Source organism: Temnothorax longispinosus, chromosome 2 (genome assembly GCF_030848805.1).
Source record: "Temnothorax longispinosus isolate EJ_2023e chromosome 2, Tlon_JGU_v1, whole genome shotgun sequence".
NCBI classification, from domain to species: Eukaryota; Metazoa; Arthropoda; class Insecta; order Hymenoptera; family Formicidae; genus Temnothorax; species Temnothorax longispinosus.
Window position 1 is genome coordinate 6,416,647 of NC_092359.1, and position 18,907 is coordinate 6,435,553.

Sequence of the window (18,907 nt, forward strand, 5' to 3'; positions counted from 1 at the left end):
CCCTCGATGCCATCCCGCCGTCAAGCGAGCGTGGCTTGGCATAGGCAGTCAGGCAGTCAGCCTCTCTCCTGGCATTAAGTATTCCCGTTGGGTCGGCATGGCGAGAAGGTTTTGCGGGGAAAGAGGAGGGAAACGCCGCGGGAGGAGAGGCTACGAAAGCGGCTCGGAGCAGCGTGGCGCGTCGGTCGATGCTGGGGTGTGCTGCTGGTGAAGGAAGGAAGGAAGCGAGTGAGAAGGAGAAGAGCCTGTATTCCCCCTTCTCTCTCTCTCTCTCTCTCTCTCTCTCTCTCTCTCTTTTTCCTTCTCATTCTATCGCGCTCTTCTACCCTCCTCCTCTTTAGGATAGCTCTTCCTTCGTCTTCCTTTAGAAACGTACTTCCCCTCGAGCCGGTGGCAGCGCCCCGGGGGCGCCTGCGCGCCTCGGAGGGGTAGCGCTCGCTCGAGGGCGGAGGACGCGAAAGAGCGGGATGAAGGGGCCCCTTCCCGGAATACCCACTCGCCCCTCTATCCGGCACCCTACTCTGCCGTCACCACCCGCGCGGCTTCTCTCCACCTCCCCTCGCTACGGCTTCACTGCCCGGGCCTCTACGATCGCCCCATTCTGTTCTCGGCGTCACAGCGTGCAGCATTGAAACCCGACGTACGGTGACGGAAGAGCGCGACGACGACCACCTGCCTGTGTGCTCCGCAAGTCGATCTCTCTCCCTCTCTCTCTCTCTCTGTCTCTCTCTCTCCCTCTTTCTCTTTGTCTGTCCTGAGTGCTCCGTCTCGCTCGTACCCTCCCAGTGACGGTGATAACGTGAAGGATATACGAGGAATCGTCTGATACGACGTTACCGGTTCCACTTCAGTCAGACGGAGGCGCGCCGACCCAGGGAAACTCGTTAGAAGAGGGAAATCGCACACGCGAAACCGATTAGTACTCTCAACTACCGTGGTCCCGTCACGTTCGCGCGTAACATCGCCCGCTGAAGGCCCGAGAATCATTTCAAGTGTCTTCCGCATCTTCGCAAAAAAGTGTCACGCTCGCAGCGCGAATCCACCAGTCACGTCTAGATCCGGTGTGAGAAAAAGTTGTGAGAGAGCCGTCGAAAGGATCCTCCAAAATAGATCCCTTCATGATCGATGGTCTACATCTGTCTGAGGTCAACTTGACTTTTTGTAAACAAGTATCATCGTGCAAATAGCGCGGCGGATCCTTCAAGATAAATCTTGACTTTTAGTGAATACAGCAAGATCCACGGAAAGTGTCGTGAATTCGTCGTATTCGTGTTAGACGATCGACCTCGTACGAACAACTGGTATACGCGCGTGTGTGCTCGACAACCCGCGAACCCGCCGCTCGCAACAGCCGGTCGATCAGATCGGCTCCGATCGAGACACATTCGTCCCGGTTTCTCTGCCGCGCCGAGGAAAAGCACCGTGCCGGCCGCACAGCACTCGATATTTCGCTAGTGGTACTGGGTGACCCTGCAAGTTTTTTCAACCCCTCGGTGGTCATCACAAGGTGTACACGACGGCGGTCACTACGTACATCACGCCGCTCATCACCCCCGAGAAGGTACGGTGCGTGCAGCTTTGTTCTTGGTGAATTCTCTCACCAACTCTGTGCGCGAACCAGGCTTCCCCATCGAGAATCCCGAAGGACCTCGCGAGCTTACGAGTACCGCGAATATCGCACGCGCGCGCCCATGTGTATGTGTCGCGCGAGTGTCGGCTCCAACCGTACGCACCGGGTAGCACAAAATCGTGTGCGTGTGTGTATGTGTGTGTGCGTGTGTACGAGTGCGGTATGCGTAGGTGTAAGTACGCACGCGTGTATGAGCATGTGTGTGTTTGTGTGTGTGCGTTGGCTGGGGGCATGTGTGTGGGTGGAGCTTGATCGTGGACGTCATCCGTCGGACAGAGGCGGACCAACCAACCGGGGTGTCGGATATTTTCTCCCTCTCTGTCTCTCTCTTTCTCTCACTCTCTCTCCCTATTCCCCCTGCCACCCCTCCCACCTCTTCCTTTAACCCCTTCTCTCCCTCTCTCTCTATCTCTCTAGCTCTCTCTCTCTCTCTCTCTCTCTCTCTATTTCTATCCTAGTTCCTCTTACTCGTGCACTCCTCGCAACAATGTGCAGTGACCGAAATGTTTCACTGAGATGACAGCAGACAACTTCGTCTCGTACGATTCGCCCGTTTAGGTCTATTATTATTTTCGAAATTTTTCTTGGCTTCCGTTCTGTCTACATAGGTAGATGACGCCTACTCTCTCGCGAATGCGCCTACGATATTCGAGGCAAATTTGCACGGTTCACTCTCGCAAACGACGACGTTGACGACGAACCAGTTTCCGTTCAGATTCATCATCAGCTGTCAGTTACCAAATGAAGTTTAATGCGGTCAGCTATTAACTTTTTGAAACGTACAAGATTAATGTGACATATAACGCTATCTTGTTATTCGAAAATCACACCCGTTGTCTAATTTTACGTTTTAAAATCGCTTCGAGGAAGGAAATATAATTTATATATTTTATTTTGATTTATTTATTTCAATAATAGTAGAAATAGAGAACGAGCCTACTTCTTTTTTAACATTTGATACAAGTAATTCTTTTTGCAAAAATATTGTAGCTATTATATATTTATCTGTTACTTCAAATAACTCATTCGATGTAATCATTGAAAGTGAGCCGAATAAAATTCGGTTTATATTGATTTTCATTTATATCGAGCCTGAAATATTTAACTATATTGAAATAAATTTAATTTTTGACTTTATATTATTCGAGCTTGTTGGATTTAATAGCTTACCTGATTTATTTACAAATGGATCGCAGTTACACTGGATACCAAAGCAATTATTATTCTTCTTTATAGAGGCAAACCTATTAAATTTACTCACATTATGTATTATCTTCATTTTACTTAAAATACATATAATCTTTTTTATTTATCACAATTATATTAGACGATTGAGCTATATAAATTAACTTGTTATTTGACAATTAAGAGATAGTTTAAATGAGAATCAGAAAAAAATTATGCCATAAAGAATATTCCATGAATAAAGTCGTATAAGTGAAATGATTGAAGCTAAATTTCCAATCAAAAAGTATTTATCCAATTCTCCGTTCGAAGATGATCTCTGAGAACGACATCGCGAGATAATAGGAATAAATCCTGCCTGACTGCGTTACATTCCGAACGATATACTCGAAAGAATTGGTTAATTTTTTTAAACAAGTACCGCGTGGTAATAGAGACAAAGTTTCCAAGAGTATTATGGCTCCTTCGCGCGCTTTTAATAATCTCGCCGCGTCGGTGCGTCAAATCGCATGAAAGAAATATTAATGGAATTAATAAGTTGAGTGGTCTGACGCGGATGACGGTGGAGAGAGGCAAGGTAAGCGAGCGCTATTTCCCTCTCGCGCGCGAAAGCGCTCCGGTTTCTTATTAAGGACTCTCCACCCTCCCATACAAACTTATTATCTTAAGTCCTTCGCTTCTCGAGGCGGAACGATAACGAGATCGTTACTTTCGAAGCGCCTTGTGGCAGCCGTCCAGCAGGACTTGCCTCTCGCTCCATCTCTTTTTCATCCCCGCTATCTCTTCGTCTCGTTTGCTATCCGCATTGATTCTCTCGCCCTTTCTAGTTTCGAACCGTCGCTTTATGATCATCCGATGTCGATTACATATACGCTTATGAATAGCTATCACGAGATATGTTCATTATTTCCGCTTTACTTTCGCTGTTGTTTATATTCTTCTTCTTCCTTGTTACAATCGTCGAAGCTTCTTGTTACATGCTTTTCCTTAACATTTTGTATTCAGTTTGGCTGTACCAAGGGTTTATGAGTATCATGATTGCAGAATGGAATCGAAAAAAGGAATGGATTGCCAATTAAAAACTTATACTTTTTTTTACTGTTAGTTTACTAATTTTGCTTCTTTAATTCATCTCAGAAGGAAATTAATGCCTACAATTGTACTTGTTTTACAGTCAGGTAGCGAATTATTTCCAATTTCATCTCATTGTTGTTATATTACGTTGTATATGGGGATTTATATAAACGTAAATATCTTCGCTCGATACTACTTTTCGCTTTTCGATCATTGCAAAACATTTAAATAGAGTTCTTAAAACTTCCTGCCGCATAGACGGAAATTGCGGTAACGCATTGTCACGCGAGATAATCGTCACACGAACGATCCATTCACCCTTATCTCTACGAACCTTCACACCCTCCTCTTTCGCTGACCTATATATCGCATCGCGTTGTAAAATTCACCGTTATCTGAAATACAATCTCTACTTCAGACTGTGTGTGGGGCACGATTTTACAGTCCCACCCGAGACATTTAATATCTTTTTAATATCGCGAGCGTGGATCTGCAACTCATGAGACCCGCGAGTAAGAAAGATAAATATTTTCCGGCGAATCATAGATATCCTCAGAACATAGTTATTATGTTGCTGTGACGTTGCCCTAAAGGAAAATCAATATTTTCCAATATAAAAATCGCGAATTCCTCTTTTTCGCCCAAGTAGATGGTAAAAATCAGTAATGTTTCGCAAACAACGATTACAGCCACGGCTTTTTCCAATAAATTATCGACATTTCTGGAGAATTATAATATACCGTCGCCGTCTGTAATCACGAATAAACGTTTCTTTCGTCGATACTTCCTTCAATGCTAAAAATAGCTTGCCTTGGGGAAAATTAATATATTGTATAGTATTAAATTAGCGGCGCACGACTAATTAAAGTTTAACAAGTGAAGTTTAACAAGTGAGCACGAAGTGTCTTCAAGAATGTGTCTCTTTTCATCACATTTATCGCGAAAATATCCTTTGACAGATGTCAATGAGTGGAAGAGATTTTGGATTTAAAGCGGCAATAACGAAACGAGGCGTTATTACGCGAACGGAATCCTAAACTGCGCCCCTTTAAATTTTGACGCGTTAGGACGCGGAGGGTCATTTTTCCGCTGAGCTCCCCACAGCGATGCGCCCTTCGGCGACAGGGCTTGATTACTCTCCGTCTTTTCCTGGAAACGATGTAGAAGCCTTTTTCTTCACCAAGATATAAAGCAAAATGCCAAAGTTTCCGGCCTGACGACTATGACGATACGCTCTTTATATCGTCCGACGACGCCGGACTTCGTTTTCCAAGGAAAGCCCGGTTTGCTCGTTTCGCGAATGGCAAAGAAAGTAAGCGGATTTGGTGGTCGCTCCGGTTCTTGAAAAGATAAAGCATGGAGGAAAAAAAGATGAAGACAATTAAAAGCATTGGACGAAATCTTACAGGAGATATTAAAAAAAAACTCACAAAAGCGTGATAAAACGCAAAAACACGAAATCATTGTGGAATCTAGGGTAGAAAACTTTAGAAAAACTGTCACGTGTGTTCATATGTTTTATCGATTTAGCAGATATTTTCAGAGAAATTGCAAATTTTTCACAGTATTGAATAATACATTATCACACAGAACACTGTTTACAGGTACTATAAATATATCTCTCGCGATCTGATTTGATTTTCCGAGATTGAGAGAAGCACAGATACAGCTAGATTTACGATAAAAGAATAAGAAGATTAAATGTCTTATCGATAAAAAAGAATTATGCAGTCGACGGATCAGATATGATTGTTTATATTGGAATGCTTTTAAATCTTCGAAGGGCGGAAGCAGTCCTTGTGATTCTTAGAATTTGACGTACGAATGCATGGCCACCACCCCTCCTACCGCCAATAAACAGACGGGTTGTAAAGGTGAGCGACTCTCGTCGATCCACTCAAACCGACCACTTTCATCTCTTCGACATGTACACAAGAGTTCCTAACATTCACGTGTCCGCTTTTGAGCATCGTGCCCGCAAATAACTCTTAGTTGTTAGTCTTGATACCTACACGCAAATAAAAAAGAAAAGAGAAAAGAGCAATGTTTCTTACGTAATCTAAACATATGATTAGTATATGACTTTACTTGTTTACAGCCGTGTTTAATTAACAGTCTCAAAGAAAGAAATATCGAACTTTGAATTTGAATTTTTTAGCAATTTATCTCTCCACAGTTATTATCTATATTTTTCAAAACAATATCTTAAGGTATAAAAGAAAATAAGAAAATATAATAATAACAGTTATGTATCATATTGACGAACTCCGAATTTTACCGTGTTATTTTTGCCCAAATATTCATAGCTTAATTAAGTACAAAACAAAATAATTCGATCATCGGTGATGTAATTTTAATTACGCGCTTGCTTAAATTATTTCTTATCGAGTGTGTAAAAAATCCATCTCGCCGCGAATTATGAGATAAATAATGAAATTAACAACACCACACTAGTAGGGAATGGCTGCGGCATGCATTCCGCGGTTACGCGAATCTCACGGTAATTATTAACGATGTACATAGCCCGGAAGTGGTTTGGACCTGAGAGAATAGAGCGAGGTAGAAGTCAAATACAATAATGACAGTAGATTATTTTATCACTCTGCATACATGTATACATTTGTACGTGCGAATATTTTCACGCAACTGCAGCACATGACGCACGTTTTGCATTCGCGCAATCTGTAGTATATTTTTTTCTCTCGATTATTTTCCCCTTTTTTTAGCCTCCCGATCTTTGTCTCTCTATAACCTTTTCGCAATTATTTTGCAGATTGCGTTTGTGCACCCGTCAGAAATGGTTCCACTTATGCACATACTCGATATTTACATAAGGCACGTAAGCGTATTCGCGTTATTAATTAATACTGTTGCAACAACGTTTCCCACATTGCTCTAAAGTATGCACTTTTGCATACTAGCCTTGATTGCAATTCGGAAAATTATGGTTCTCAAGTTTCTCTTGAGATTTTGACAAACGGTGAGAAATAAAGCAATTCAATAAATTATTCTTAAAGCTTGATGTATGTTTTGAAAAAATTATCAGAAAATTATCTACAGCATATAATGACTCGATCTATATATTTTTAACGCATTTTTTATTGTATTGTATTATTACTTTTCTAACTTTGTACTTTTCTAACTCTTAATATAGAGATATAAGTCAGCCTTGTTAATCTTACAATTTAGATTGATTTGCACGTAGATACATTGCTGCGATCGATATTTACATTTATATCTTAACGCTGCTTTTTAAAGAAACTATATCTATTACAATTATAAAACTATTTTGAAGAACACTAATAGCTAATAGTCTACTGCTGATAGCAGACATATGACACAAACACTCTAACTTTATCTGATAGGGCTGGAGTAACTACGACTAATGACGTTGGAGTTTCTTTTAAAGCCGTAGGAAATTAACACGACGCAGTCAGGAAGTAAGATAAATTGAAGGGACTATAGAATAATTGGGCTGCCTTATCCCCTAATGAATCATGCGCGAAGATTGCAGAGTTGAGTTATTGTTATGACTCTTGGCTCTCAAAATATCGATCACTTCCTCGAGGAACTGTGCCGGGGAGGAAATTATTGAGTTACACACGAAGTCGAATGAGAAAAGGAATAATACGTTATACACCGGGGATATGTTCCCGGGACGAGTCTGACGAGAATTGAGGCTTCTGTCTCGACAAACATAGACATTGTCCGGCCACGCATCGTGACCGCGCATGGTACACGATTCGTTAATTAATCCCTTGCCAGCGCGCGTGCGGTACACCCAAGATCCGCATAAGAGACCTCCAACCTCATTCGACTGTTGAATCGCGTTGGCATAATACACGAATTGCGGTTTACGACGGTGATTTAACCGCTCGCGGCCAACCGGATTCGCTATGCGTCGGTGCGTCCCACTGTGCTGCAGTCGTCCATATTGTAATTTTCGTTTGTTCGCGTCCGTATCCAGAACTCGTTGAAACTCGAACGGCTTGGAAGACATAATGATTTTACAAATCGAGAGGAAACTTGATTCGAACGATCTTATCGTGAAAATAAAGATTTCAAATGCACGATAGGGAAAGAAATAATAATATCCGAAGTCGAATGAAGATATTCAAATACGAAGGTTATCGATTTTTTGAAAACAGTTGTTTTCTTATGGAATTATTCGTATTCTGTAAACTTTTAATGATTTTTTTGTGTTACTTGGCAAATTTTAATATTAAGCTTTAAGCACAATTAAAGTGTTTTTTTTTTTCAATTAACCAATATTAAAAGATAAAAGTTAATTAAATGACTCGTGTAGTCTTGTAGTATATTTTTGTAATGATACTTATTATCAGCTGATTAAGCGATTCGATCCATCGACATTTAACAAGCCAAAGTGACGTGAATCAAGACAAGGTCGTTCCGGCTGTCGCTCTACATTTTAATTGGCAGCACCGTACATTGCCCCTAATGGTGTTTCTGTTGTCGGCGATTGAATGGTGCCTCACAATAGCCGCCTTTACGTCCTATTCAGCCCTTTCGCAGGGATAGTACTGGCGGGCGGAGCTGGAGGGTAAACTACTATGAATGTGCTAACTCGTGGCTGAGGCGATTGAGTTTAGATCGCTATTGAATTTCTACGTGCTCGGACGGCTTAGATGCGCGATTATGTCCTTTTACATCCCCACTCCTTTGAGAGAAAGAGAGGAATAGTGAGAAGGTGGAGAGAGAGAGAGAGAGAGAGAGAGAGAGAGAGAGAGAGAGAGAGAGCTTCTTTAGATACGCGATCGTCTAGAAAATTTTCAGAGAGAATAGAAGCACAAAAGAAACGGAGATTAATGAATGTATGTGTATACATTTTGAAAGGACTTCATTACCACTTTCATTGCTGATTCTTTTTCAATAAGAATTTGCAAAATTAAAATTTTAATTATTTACAGATAATTATCAACGTTCTATAAATGACAATCAAAAAATTATTAAAATATATTTATTATCTATTGGAGAAATTATGTGTGCTTATATATGCGTTTATACGTATGTTCGTTAATAGTTATATATTGTTCAATCAGAGATTTCAGAGATTTATTAAATTATTTGTTTTTATGGTTTGTTACAGTGGCCATCGCGAAAATATTTAAAAGTATTCTTTGCACTGCATTTTGTGACAACGTTGAGTCCGAAAACATTAACTGATAGTAATGTTTGTAACAAGATAGATAAGTTTGAAATTTTATTACAAACTGCAGTTGGTTATTACGTCTTGCCGCAATTTTTCACGGCGTAGTACGAATGAAGTTAAAGCCATTTTCTCACTGTTAAATCAAAATGGAAGAAAGCCCGTAAGCCGCTTAACTCTAAATACGATCCCGTGAGGGTCGGATCGTTTCGGTGCTCAATTTATAGTCGCCGACTCGCGCGCTCATAACCAATGTCATAGTCAGCGTGTCAACGAAACTGCATTACGGTATGGACGAGTTCAGCGTAATGCTGTTGAATGCTGGTTATTTCGCAAACCACTCCGGAAGGAAACGACGTCCCGGAGGGTGAGGTTTACGAGTCTCCGAAATCTCGGGCACGACTCGATAAAAAGCACCCTGCGGGACCCAGAAAAACCAGGTCCCCTTTATCGTCCTCTGCTCGTCATGGAGATAGGATTCCATTTTTTTAGTCCAGATTTTGGCGAGAGGGAGAGAGAGAGAGAAAGAGAGAGAGAGAGAAAGAAAATTTGGCAAAAATTGTTTAATATATCATAAATGCAATATAACGTATCATAAAGTACATCACACATTATAAACCCACATATTTATGAATTTAATAATTTTCGAATCCTTGAAATTGTAAATTAATGAGTGCCGGACTCATCCAGTTTGGAAGTTACATAAATTGAATTTCAGAAATTTAGTTTATATATATATACACATACATTGTACACATCTATGTATCATATTAAAATTTATTATATCATATATTAAAATTCATTATATGAAGCAGACTTGAAATAACCACATAATTTTATATCAATATCAATATCTACCATGACGTGCATTCCATAAATCTTAAAAACTAAAAATCATATAATTATAAGTATGTATTACTAATATGTCGTATCATTTTATAAGGAATAATTTTTTAATAATGGAGAAGAATTTCTCGGTAGAAAAATTAAATTTTTTTGTTTGAAGCTTTACTGCGAGATATTTAATTTATCTAATCTTGTCGTCGGAGTTTCGTGAGGCGTAACACAACGAACGTTTGTGTCCCCAACAAACAATCCCGAGGCAGATTAAAAATACGGGCGGCTTCGATTCTGGTATCGGCGTACCGTTAGGGCTGAAAGGTTGGTCGCGGATATATCGGGTGCCCGAATAAAACAAGAAAGCCTGATAATGCGCATCAAAGGCGCGGGCAGAAATAGAGAAGCGCTTAAGCCGGCGTGCACTTGTCGAGCGTCAGCGCTTTCATCTTCGCCTTCAAAGAGCAACTCGTAAACGTTTGATGCCACAGGATCAATAAATGTATCATGCGCGAGCCGAACGCATCGGCATTAAGTTTCATCGAAAAAAATGAAATCCCTGCCCTCACACGTTTCTGTATTTAAAAAAATCGTGAAAACGAAGGAATATTCGCGGTGTTGTGAAACGCGTCGAAATTATCGAATTTTTAGCCTTAAATAATTAATTTTTTTCTATTTTAACGAAGTAAACATATTTATACATAAATATTATAATTTTTAAACATTTAAATTTTTCTTATGAACAAAAGTCCTTCGCTAAACGAATGAAACTTTTTCACTAAACCATCTACTTTTACAGATGGTAGGTGTATCATGTATCTACTGTATCTGGTCAGAGTAATGTGTTAAAATACTATGTAGGAAGTGCATAACGGAAGCACATTTACCGCGAAGCTTGGAAAGAAATTTGAGTGGCTATTGCGGAAATTCTTTTATGGGAGTTTGCACTCGTTCGCGCGCATTTTTTTTACGGCAGTTGCTTATTTTGAGATTCCGCTTGAATTTGCTGACGACGCAAACGACTTTGGGAAACTCATAGTCCTTATCCTTACTATAGTTTTTTTTGCATGCAATTTTTATCCTAATCTTTACTCAACTTTTATCAGAACAATGTTTTTCGTCTTTATTACACCAACGATTATTTGGTATCAGCAAAGCTATAATTACATCTTAAAGAAAACGATTGTTATATAATTATAAAATTTCAATATTTATTTTACTAATTAGCTATAATTTTTCTGTTAATTTTTATTATATTTTATTCCCTTCTATCAATTTCTTTTATTAATAGTTAATTGTTGTATATACTTCGATGAAGTCAACATATGATTGACTGTGTAAAATCGATTTTCTGTGTAAAAACAAATTTTAATCTACCAAGTTTGTTGTAACACATTTGATCTTATTTAATTTTTTAAAATCATTAGTAGCAGTATCTGCGATGTAATTTATTGTAATGTTAACATTACGTTCAAGCATTTCTGTTTTCCGAACATTATCTTGAATATCGCGACACGAAGGTACGGAGATCTCGAAATAATCACCTAGGGTTGGAACTCCTCGAACGAGGAAGGGGTTTGGCAGATTCCGTAGTAATCCGGTAAAGTCGCAACTCAAACAGTTTAAGTCAGAATAGTGGCCGAAGGGTGGTAGGTTGCGGTCGTTCAGAGGGTGTAATGGGAGGGATTTAGGATTACGAGTGCTAGTATATGTAATGTTCGGTCCAGCAATTTATTGGCTCGACCTTTCCATTCTTATTGAACGTTCGTCGATATATTCCGTAATAATGGTATGCATAATTTTCCGCATTAATATGTATGATCGTTTAAGGTTGAAAGTATTTCAAAGTTATTATCGTAAGTATCTCTAAGTCCATAATGTTAGTCTTTGAAACAGCAAGAATACATTCTAACATTTAATATGTATTGAGCAATTGGAATACAGCCACTATCACTTTACTATGCCGCGGACTTTTTTTCTGCACGTTCTAAAAAAAAATTATAAATTCCAGTCACGAAAGCTACGAAATCGCTTCTTCTAAATTCGCAAAATCGACGCGCGGCAACGTTGATACAAGCGAGGTGGAATTTTCGGAATATGCCCCGACCGGAAAACGTAGGATGAGGCATGCGCGTATAATTTACGTGAGAGCACGTTCTGCGGCGAGCATCTCGTGAATCGTGCTATAGCGCGGGGAGCTAGAGCAAGAGCAGAGTTAGAGCAAGGTAGGGTCAGGGCTGGACAACGCGATAGCGACGCTCCGAGCTATGGAGCGACGTTGAGCGCCTTACCTACTGCTCGGTTACTGATAACCTCCCTTCCTTCCTGTGCTTCCCTCCCTGCCACCGTAACCTCTTTTGCTATTTATGACCGGTGACTTAAACCGTGAAATGTCGCGATCTTGAGAGATTGCTGCATGGTCGCCACGACGAAATCCGCATAGATAAAAAATAGGCAGCTACCTTATTTGAAGCAAGAAGATTTCAAAAATAGTGAAAAAGTATTATATAAACATCTGCATAGCAATTTATATATTGGATAAATAAGACGCACGGAATTGCAAGTATTTAGCAATAAACGTTCTTCCTCGACTCTTTTCCCGCGTACAAATGATTTCGTTAAAACAGAGGTAAAACTGAGATGGCTCGGTAAAAGGGCAAAATTCAAGTACGTCAAGGAACAAAAGCGAGTGACATTATCCACAACGGATGAGACCACAGTCGCCGGGGTTGGCCAGGATTAATTCTTTCTGAGCGGTTCAGGACGTGGGGATGGATTGCTCAGGAGACAGAAGGGTTGGAAGAAAGACTATGGATTCTGCGGCACTGGGCTAGCTGGAGAAAAAGTAGGGCGAAAGGGCGAGGGACAGGCCGGGCGAATCGGTTATCATCCCGAGGGTTGCGAGAGCCTCGTCCTGGGATCCCTCCGTCACTTTTTCTTCCTTCCCTTTCCCATTTTTTTTTTCTCTATCGCCGCATATCCTTCTCACCCGACCTTATCCTCACTCTATTCGTCCCTGTGACCTCGATTCACGACAATGCGGAATCATTCTGCGTTAGGCAATTTTGATCGCCTTCATCCCTGTTTGAAAATGCTTTGACGCTAGCGGGCAATTAGATATTAGCGTATATATTAAACTGACACGCGTGTGCCATACGAGAAAATTGCATAAATAGACATAAAGCTGGTAGTACAATGATGATATTAACTACAATTAATTATAATTAAGAGTTATTTGCAAGAACGTTTAATGCTCCGAAAATTAGTTAAAGTGTTTGCGGAGGATTACATCAAAGACAATAAGATAAGAAAACTGATTCTTTCGTTCAATAACGTTAAAAATTAGCCCATATTTCGTTCTATCATATTTATGCATTCCCATTAATATAACATTATCGATACCATATCCCCCTACGTGATTGCCAAAGGGCCGAGTGGACAAAGTAATATTTGCAATGCGTTGGGGTTATTGATTTTAAAGTTGAGTTGATTGGCCGCTGTACTGCGATGTAATAATACAGATGGGCTATTCAACCATGGATACACGTTACCAAAAGCTATTGCGTCGCTAAATTGATAGTATACATGACGCAACGGAAAACGATAATTTATTCGCAACGATGGACGCACGCACTATTTTATTTCTCTTTTTCGAGTCCTCTGTTATATGTACACATATATATGTACAATTATATATATATATATATATATATATATATATATATATATATATATACACACACACGTCACGTAAGGCATTAACGCCCGCGCCGTTTAGCGAAATTTTCGTAATATTATGCTTAATGCGATTATAGCGTTATTCTGTGTGCAACGTGAAGTAATACACGACATGCATCTCGCGGCGCTATCTAACAACGCGCGTGATGGCTTTACGCGTTTACTTAAAAAACGTGCTGCACTACTGGCGGATTGCGCGCGACCTCGGACGTCTCTCGGTTATGTAAATTCGCGGAATCTCATCGGGACGCACGATTAAGCTCTCAAAATGATCGCGAATGGAAGCGAAAGCATTTTATTGTTAAAGCGCGAACATGAGACCGCTGATTAACGTTTATTCTAATATTTTTCTTGTCGTCGCAGCCCTTCATGTGTTCTTTGGGGAAGAGGAAGAAGGGCGGGGATAAACGCGGTGGAAAACGTGGAACTGATTATGACATTTACGAATACATCGCAATAACGTGGAACGATAATGTCCGACGGCCATAAAGACATGCTGACTATTGTCCTTGTCTTCTGCCATCTCTTTTTTGTGAAAAAACTGTGCGTTGCTTTTAAGCATTTTTTTTATTACGAACCTTGCGTTCCTGTTCGTAATTTGCGTTACACAATTATTTTGTCGCGGAAAAAAGTTCCTATCTCACGAGCCAATTGTCGCAATAAAATATAAACTCACACATTTTGTGCGATAATGATGATCAATATGCTTTTGTATTTTATTTTATTTCCGTAAATTTCACGCTTTTTTTTTCTTAAAACGCGGATTCCAGCGGATTACAGCTGCATGATATTTATAATTAATGTGGAGCAGCAATTTACATCATTACAGACTCGTATTAGACTACAGAGCGTTAATTATAGATGGATATTAAATTTCTGCAAATAGCGAAGCACACACTAGAGATAGCTTCCAGCTTCCTTTCTACGGGGCGATTTCATTTTCATAGACGTAGAAACTTTAAAGGTGAGCCAGAAACATATACGTGGTCGCGTATCGAGTGAGGAAAGCAAAAGGTCGGTAAAGAGAGATGAGGCGGCCCTCTCACCCACCTTCCTCCCTCGAGCGATGAAACTATAAAGCCACTCCTAGTAAGTTGTAAAATTGTAATAGCCTTCCGGTATTTACATAATGCTACGGCGTAATAAGTGGAACTCGCCGAGTTTCCATTACCATTCCGCCGCTATCCGCTCTTATCTCCGCTAACGACCCGAGGGGGCCCCGCTCTCCTCCGTGTTCCTCTCGTGACTTATATTTTTCCACCTTATTCTTTGTCGGGCTAACCACGGCGAGAAGCGGCTCACTCCGTCGTCTGTGACTTCATCTTTTGTTCGCATCGCACCTTTTTGCTACGCGAAAATTCGATCGCTTTTTCCGCTAGTTGATTCTCTCTGCGGTCTGCTATCCTAAACGCGCGGATTTATTCCATAATAAGCCAAATGTATAATGTACAATATGTACAATAATTGACAGCTGGATATTTATCTGTTGTCTATTTATGTCGTATGATAATTAAAAATGTAAAAAAGTGTTTTCTCTGAGAAAAAGTAAATTTACATTTGTAACACTTGTTTATATAAAGTTTATGTAGAGAATTTATTGAGAGAGAAGCTGTCTGTCTTTATTCTAATATCGTATATAATATTAGCAGTAAAAAAGCACTTTTTTAAAGTAGATTATTTTATTTTTTGTTTTACTTTTTCACTGCTGATAAAAATGTTTGTCCCATATAACAAACAAGGACATTGGAAGATTTCGATAAAAATTTACCTACTTTTCATGACAATGTGCTCATTGCGGGGTGTGCAATAGCAGAATGCAAAACTGGATTTCGTTTGTCGGTGGAGAACATGAGGAAACCCGAATTCCCGCTTTTGGCACTCAAGAAGAGGGAGGGGGAGCTGCAGCGGTTTCATTCGAATAAGTGGCCTCCTTGGTTTGAGTTCGCCTTCTTCCATCGCTTTTCTCCTCACCTTGTCCATTCATGATAATATCCTTCTTTATTCCTGAAGTCTCTCTCTCTCTCCTTCTCTCTCTCTCTCTCTCCCTCTCTCTCTCCCTCTCTCTCTCCCTCTCTCTCTCTCTCTTTGCTATTTTCTCCTTACGATGAGCCTCTCGCCGACGAAATCGAGGCGAATCGTTTATTTAATTTTCGAGAGATCCCGCCGTTTTATTTTTATTCTCGGGAGTTTATACACTTCGCTGATTAACCCACCTCGCAAGAGAAACCTGCCTCTCGCATTTCCTTCCAGAGAAGAACGCCAGAACGAAGAAAGCTGCGAGTTTGCATGGGATTTGAAGAAGGGTTAGAGAAAACTAGAAGGGGAGGGGATCGAGTTCAGGAGCGCACAGGGTGGAAGGACTCGCGTCCTCCCAGGGGTTTGCGTTACTCACCGGATATAGAGATGTCTAAGCCCAGCCATCACTGAAATTGCCAGAGTTTACCTCTTCCGCCCTTTCCGCCGCGCTCCATCTCCCTCCCCCATCTTTCTTTCTTACCCCGATCGTGCCTTCCTTTCCTCAGCGTGGAACTTCCGCCCGTAAAATGTTCGACTTCTGCCTTTCATTCTCCAGCTCGTCCGCCCGCGGCTTTATTACAATGCGATTGTATTATCAAGATTTCAAGACTAGAAGTATCGGTCTTTTTCTGAGCTTTTCTCCTTTCAGCTCTCCTTAAGCTTCTCATATTAATCCACCCTATCGGAACTGATTTCACGGAGGAATCGATGAATTCTCTTTATTAAATTACTCCGCAATGTTTATCCGACTACTTATTAATGGTCGTATTATATATACGTTCAGTTATTGTGCCATTGTTTTTATTTTGCTTGAATTTAGGTGTTAAAAATAAATCCTTTTTCAAACTTTTATTTATTACAAATAAGTACACACACACACACACACACACACATATACACCTACGCGCATACATACACATAAATGTACAAATATAGTTTATCAAATAAAGGAATAAAGACGTTTTATATATTTGTCGTGGGTTTTAGTCGAGAAAATACTTCTTTCAATTTTTATATCTTGAAAATCCATTGGAAAATTTTTAGTATTGGAAGTTTTTATTTTTCAGTACACTTTATTTCTTTATCATCATATATGAGAGCGTGCGTATACTTGTGTGTGTATGCGCGCGCGCGCGCGCGCGTGTGTGTGTGCGTGTGTGTGTGTGTGTGTGTGCGATCGATTAGATGGTCCTTAAATACTAATCGAATTTCTCGTGATCTCCATTTCTAATTCATTGGTTATATTATCACCACATTGATATCCGCCGGCTGATGTAGTTCCCGATGCGTGGGTAGTGACGTTCAATATCTAACAGGAGACATGAGGAATATCGGAGATCGGAGACGTCGAAGCACGTATGTGGCTTGTAATCGCATCGAATGCAGAATTCGATGTCGCATTTCGGATTCGCCGCGAACAACCTTAAGAGAACGATGCCGTTGCGTTGCTTGTTCCGACGGTCGCACGTATTCCTTCGCATTTTTTTCGATTCACGAGACGAATCTGCGATAAACAGGCACCCAGTAACATCTCTACCGATTTTGACCATGACCTTTAACGTGCCGTTCTCAGGTTTCGTTCCTTAAAACATGATCTGATAACATTCTTCGTTCTCCACTTTTCTGGTTCTTTCTTTATGAAGTCCGTGGTCACCAAGGAGGGAAAATCTTTTCTATTTCCTATTTTCTAAATTTTATAGAGAATCGAATATCGTGAGTGTTTATTCTCCATGTTTACGTATTGATATGTTATATTGAAGCGTAAGTTCGGCTGTTAATAATGCACCTGTGTCGATTATTTACGACTTTTCTGTCGATAGTCAGACAGGTATGGAATATGAAAGACTAAAAGCAACGGCTGAAGAACACCGTTAGTGGAGGAGTCTACCTGGAAATGTCATAGTACATCCAGACACAAATCATTCATATTTGATGAATTTCTTATCAATCTCTCTAGTACGATCATATCGCGTCGAAAATTTTATTTCCTTTCCTGGAACATTGTTAGTTGTGTGTCACTGCTCATTTTTTAAGAGTTATATTACCTTAATTTAAAAAAGTTATTTCAAGATATAAATTAATGTGTGTCTCTTTTTTCTTTGTTTTTTTTTTATAGATGGTGACAAGGACAAAGAAGATATTCGTCGGGGGATTATCGGCGCCGACGACGCTGGAGGACGTCAAAAATTACTTCGAACAATTCGGTCCGGTAAGTACAAATATCCAAAAGTTTACATCATTGTTACACTGCCCTACGCCGCAGAACTAAAACTGTCGAACTTGATAGATTTTATTGTAGTGACGTTGAAGTTATGGCGCAGATATAAAAACGAAAGATGAACAATTTTGCAGGTAATCTGCATTTTTAAGTGTATGTTACATTTATAATTAGCAACGTTGAGAGTTAAGATCTGATTATAAAATTTTGCAAGAGATCTCTTTATGAGATTTCATGTTATTTCGAATTTATAAAATCTTCTATGTAAAATTGATCGTGTATCAGGATTATGCATTATAACATACACATATTGCTATATACGTTCCGCTGGAGTCACGCGGGCTACGAGAGCAATATCATTGACTATCATTTCAGTTGGTTACATTATCGATGTATCGCACATCCTCACCATTTCCTCTTGTGTCGCAAAATCGAGCGGCACCGTCGACGACTGTGATTCATGGGATTTACATTGTTTAGTACTTTTGCATATTTTATTGGCCATTTCGCGCGGAACGCTATTGATTTTTGGACGAACAAGTGCACTCATTTCCATTTACACGACGTCAACGGCGGGGGACGACAATTCTGCCACGCTACAGTTCCCATGAATTTTGATCGTTATGGCTCATAACAGTGATATCGAGGTATCACTATTTGGATTGTTTCAAAATGCGTGATATAACATTATTCGCGTGTGAATGATCTCATTCACTCTCTGGTTGCCCAACTTGTTCATAGATTACAGAAGATCTATCTTTGTTAATCACATTGTTGTGAAATATATGTTTAACTTTTATCTTGTCTTTCATAAACTAAAGATTGTTTCGACAAATATGTCGTATGAAGTAGCTAAAAAAATTAAAGTTAAAGTATTTAATTTGTTTAAGAAGTATCTAGTTTATTTAAGAAGGAATTAACTCTAAGTTTATCGAATAATTTGTCGAAACTTTTTTGATCTTTTTTACATAAATCAATGTTTCTTGATAATAAATATCGCGAAATATCTTATATATTTTGATAGTAGTGAAACAATTTGATA

The 18,907-nt window shown here is 39.9% G+C and overlaps 1 protein-coding gene and 1 long non-coding RNA gene across 8 annotated transcripts in view; one reads left to right on the top strand and one right to left on the bottom strand.

Annotated features, from left to right (window-relative positions):
• Positions 1–18,907, top strand: part of Rbp6 (RNA-binding protein 6) — a 598,266-nt gene that overhangs the window by 396,179 nt on the left and 183,180 nt on the right. For 6 of the 7 annotated variants that reach the window (XM_071770002.1, XM_071769996.1, XM_071769997.1 and 3 more), the window contains one exon: positions 17,764–17,856. In XM_071770002.1, the coding sequence (XP_071626103.1) occupies positions 17,764–17,856 (93 nt within the window). Of the gene's footprint in view, positions 1–597; positions 1,562–17,763; positions 17,857–18,907 lie in introns of those variants that run through there. The other variant, XM_071770001.1, reaches the window with a different exon arrangement.
• Positions 1–18,907, bottom strand: part of LOC139808249 (uncharacterized) — a 152,390-nt gene that overhangs the window by 8,920 nt on the left and 124,563 nt on the right. The gene's annotated exons all lie outside the window — the stretch shown is intronic.